The sequence below is a fragment of the Palaemon carinicauda genome, chromosome 19 (genome assembly GCF_036898095.1).
Source record: "Palaemon carinicauda isolate YSFRI2023 chromosome 19, ASM3689809v2, whole genome shotgun sequence".
NCBI lineage: Eukaryota > Metazoa > Arthropoda > Malacostraca > Decapoda > Palaemonidae > Palaemon > Palaemon carinicauda.
The window spans coordinates 34556292-34560011 of NC_090743.1; the positions used below are offsets into that span (position 1 = coordinate 34556292).

Below are 3720 nucleotides of genomic sequence, written 5' to 3' on the forward strand. Positions count from 1 at the left end.
GATATTTAGTAGTTATTTGATAACTTCTACTTGATATTTAGTTAACATTTGATAACCTTTACTTGATATATAGGTTTTATTTGATAACTTCTTGATATCTAGATTTTATTTGATAACTTTTAGTTGATATTTAGTTTTTATTTGATAACTTGAAATATCTGACGACACCAAACTTTTCCTTAGACTGAAACCAATTGAAAATTGTAACTGTATAAGAGCAGGTGGAGAGAAGAAACTGAAACGATATTCGCTCCAGCAATTCTGCGTTCAAAACCGGAACATCACAAATAACTCTCTCCATTCTTTTCCATTTCCAGGTTCGAGATGGTGCTTCCTACAAGTCTCGTCATCGACATCCGCGCTGGAAACTATAAGATCTAGAGCTTCCTTCTGGTTTCCATATGGCACCAGATACGTCGGTCCTGTTCATCTGGATGGATGGCTGCGTCGTTCAAAATTTCCAGCTGATGACTAACATGAAATGGTTTTAAGTTTTAGCCTCACGTGTGCATTTGTGGATTGGTTTGTACTGTGGTCCTTTGGAAGGATTTAAGATTAGGATATCGTCTCGAAAAGAATTTGCAATGCCTTTATGATTTAGTGAGATTATATTCATGTGGGGGGTAATGGTATACATAATGATATGCACCAGATTATTCCCCTTCTTAATATTAAATGTTTTATGTTTACTTTGAAGATTTTATCATAATTTAATCTAAACAAGCATTTAGTACCTTTTTGCAAAGGCCATGGTTTACCTATCCTATTACCTCAGTATGAACCACAGGACGCCTATAAGCAATTCAAGTCTCCCTCAGTCCTACAGAAAAGGGAAAATAGCTGTAAAAGTTTGGCTTTGGGTTTGGATGTGGCTATGGATGGGATCAGAAGCAATGGGCGAGTGTCCAAAAGTGTGCGAGTGCAAATGGAAGGACGGTAAGGAGACTGTTGCATGCCCCGATGCAGAATTCATAGACATTCCCCGTCGGCTTGATCCATCAACACAAGTACTTAACCTTAAACGTAATAATTTGCAAATTCTTCCACGTGACGCATTTGTTGATACAGGTCTGGTTAACTTGCAGAAGGTTTGGCTCACACACTGCAAACTCAAACACATTGATCCAGGAGCATTCAATAAATTGGCTAATCTCGTTGAGTTGGATTTGAGTCACAATATGTTAAGAAGAGTACCATCAGGTGCTCTCAGTGATGTGTCTGGTCTGAGAGATCTGCGCCTTGCCAACAATAACCTCACAACCCTGCCTGGTGAAGCCTTTACTCCTGTACCAGACCTTGTCCGTCTGGACATTTCTAATAACCAGATCGATGATGTGAATGAAAAAGCCTTCCGTGGTCTCACACGCCTTGAAGTACTTAAACTAGCAGGGAATAGATTTACAACCCTCCTTTCCAGCGTAGTGCTTCCTCTGGTAGCGATTCATGAACTTCACTTGGAGACAAACCCTTGGGATTGTGACTGTGTGTTACGTCCACTTAGGCAGTGGATGGTGGAGAGAAATGTTGCATTTGCCGCTCCACCCATTTGTTCTTTGCCTCCTAGACTCAAGGGACGTCATTGGCAAATATTAACACTAGATGAATTTGTGTGTGAGCCAAAAGTTACAGCAGTTGCACCGAGGGTTCTTGCTGCCCACGGAGAGAATGTGACTCTGGCCTGTCGGGTTGAAAAGGATGCTGATGTTGTTGTCACGTGGTTTATGGGCGATCGCCCTATCAAAAATTCCACCGAGTCAAAACGATATAAAATCTTGGATCAAGTTACTCCCAGTTACTTCATTCGGGTTTCAAACCTTACCATAGCTGGGGCTGGACCACAAGACCAGGGCACATATCGCTGTGTGGTTGAAAACAAAGCTGGTATGGTCGAAACAAATCTAACACTTCAGGTTTCCGACGAAATAGCAGAGGTGCGACTGGTGACAATGGACCGTGTTTTTGTCACTGGAGGTCTTTTAAGTGCAGTGGTTATCATTGTTATAGTTCTGCTCTTATTGACCGCTGTGATCTTTCGCAAGCGACAACAGTCTCACAGACGAGGGCTTGAAATTGACCATAAGATTGAAACCCCACAATCTTCCCAAGGCCATGGAAGCAACGTAAGTGACTCGCACCCAAAGCTCTCGGAGTATCATATTGTTCCTACAAATGACATTGATGATGCCTCTCCCCTCCCAACACATTCAGACAAGTCTTGGATGCTGCGAGATGCATCAGTGGATGACTTCCCTTCAACAAAGGATATGGAGAAATCTGCTCTGTATACAGAAGCTGATCAAAGACGACTGCAGAAGCCGATCCAGGACCGCAGTGGACAGCAGCCATCGCCTAGCACTGTGTCCTACGTCGAAATACCGAAGTCAGAAATGGCGTCAACCCAAGAGTCGTTAGAAGATAGACTGCGATGGAAAGATCAGTCTTGCGATAGCAAGGACAACTTGCTCCGCCAAGGGTGCAGTCAGGCAGGTTCTCAGCTCTCTATGGGTAGCGGAGGACCTTACCCTGACTTGCTTGACTTGCCATATACTCAGCAGCAGTCCCAATTGCTGCAAGATGAAAGGAGTCATACCTTGCAATTACTCAATCCTGCTTACTGCACCATGCCTAGAAGGTGAGTGAAGAAATTCTTTATAATAAGTTTTGTAATTTTACAGTATTATAGAAGATTATACAGTATATTCATAGTTATCAACTCCATTATGAATACAGAATGACTTCTATTTTAACCAGAATTTTATAATTTAGAGAACATAAGTAATGTAGAATATTATATATCAAATTTTTACTTCATTATAGTAAGTTTTGTGATTTTACAGTATTATAGACGATTATACAGTATATTCATCATTATCAACTCAATTATGAATATAAAAGGACAAAATTTTAACCCGAATTCTATAATTTAGAGAACATACAGGACATACAAATAATATAGAATATTAAATATCTACTTTTTTCTCCATTGTAATAAGTTTTGTAATTTTACAGTATTATAGAAGAGTATATTTCATCATTATTAACTCAATTATGAATACAGAATGACATATTTTTAGCTAGAATTCTAGAATTTAGAGAACACCCAGGACATAGCAAGTAATGTAGAGTATTAAGTATCTTCTTTTTTCTTTATTATAATAAGTCTTATAATTTTACAGTATTATAAAAGAGTATATATCCATCATTATCAACTCAATTATGAATACAGAATGGCATATTTTCAGCTAGAATTCTAGAATTTAGAGAACATCCAGGACATAAGTAATATACAATATTAAATATCTACTCTTTTCTTCATTCTGAAACTTGAGAGTCTGGCGTGAGTCGCCCTTAATATATTCAGAACCTTTTGCATCTCATTTTAGCTATTTCTTATTCTCAGCAAGACTGCAGGAATGCATCAAGGTCTTATTATCATGTCATTTTCGTTCACTCAAAGTTTTTGTTGAGTTTTTTTCATACATATATTACTTGTTGGAGAACGTGAACTTGTACACGTTTGTTCTTTATCAATATATCTATTTGATATATATATATATATATATATATATATATATATATATATATATATATATATATATATATATAAAAGTATATGCACACAGAATATTTTCTGATGTAAACTGGCGCAAAAAGACCATAAGATGTAAGTGGAGGAATATGTTTGGGTCATTTGTTCTGCAGTTGACTAGTAACGGATGA

General features: G+C 37.9%; 1 protein-coding gene across 3 annotated transcripts in view; it reads left to right on the top strand.

The window, feature by feature from the left end:
* The first annotated feature begins 320 nt into the window (after positions 1–320).
* Positions 321–3720, top strand: part of LOC137658193 (uncharacterized) — a 164050-nt gene continuing 160650 nt past the window's right edge. For all 3 annotated transcript variants that reach the window (XM_068392868.1, XM_068392869.1, XM_068392870.1), the window contains exon 1: positions 321–2632. In XM_068392868.1, coding sequence (XP_068248969.1) covers positions 750–2632 — 1883 coding nt within the window. In that variant the 5' untranslated portion in view covers positions 321–749. The remainder of the gene's footprint in view (positions 2633–3720) is intronic.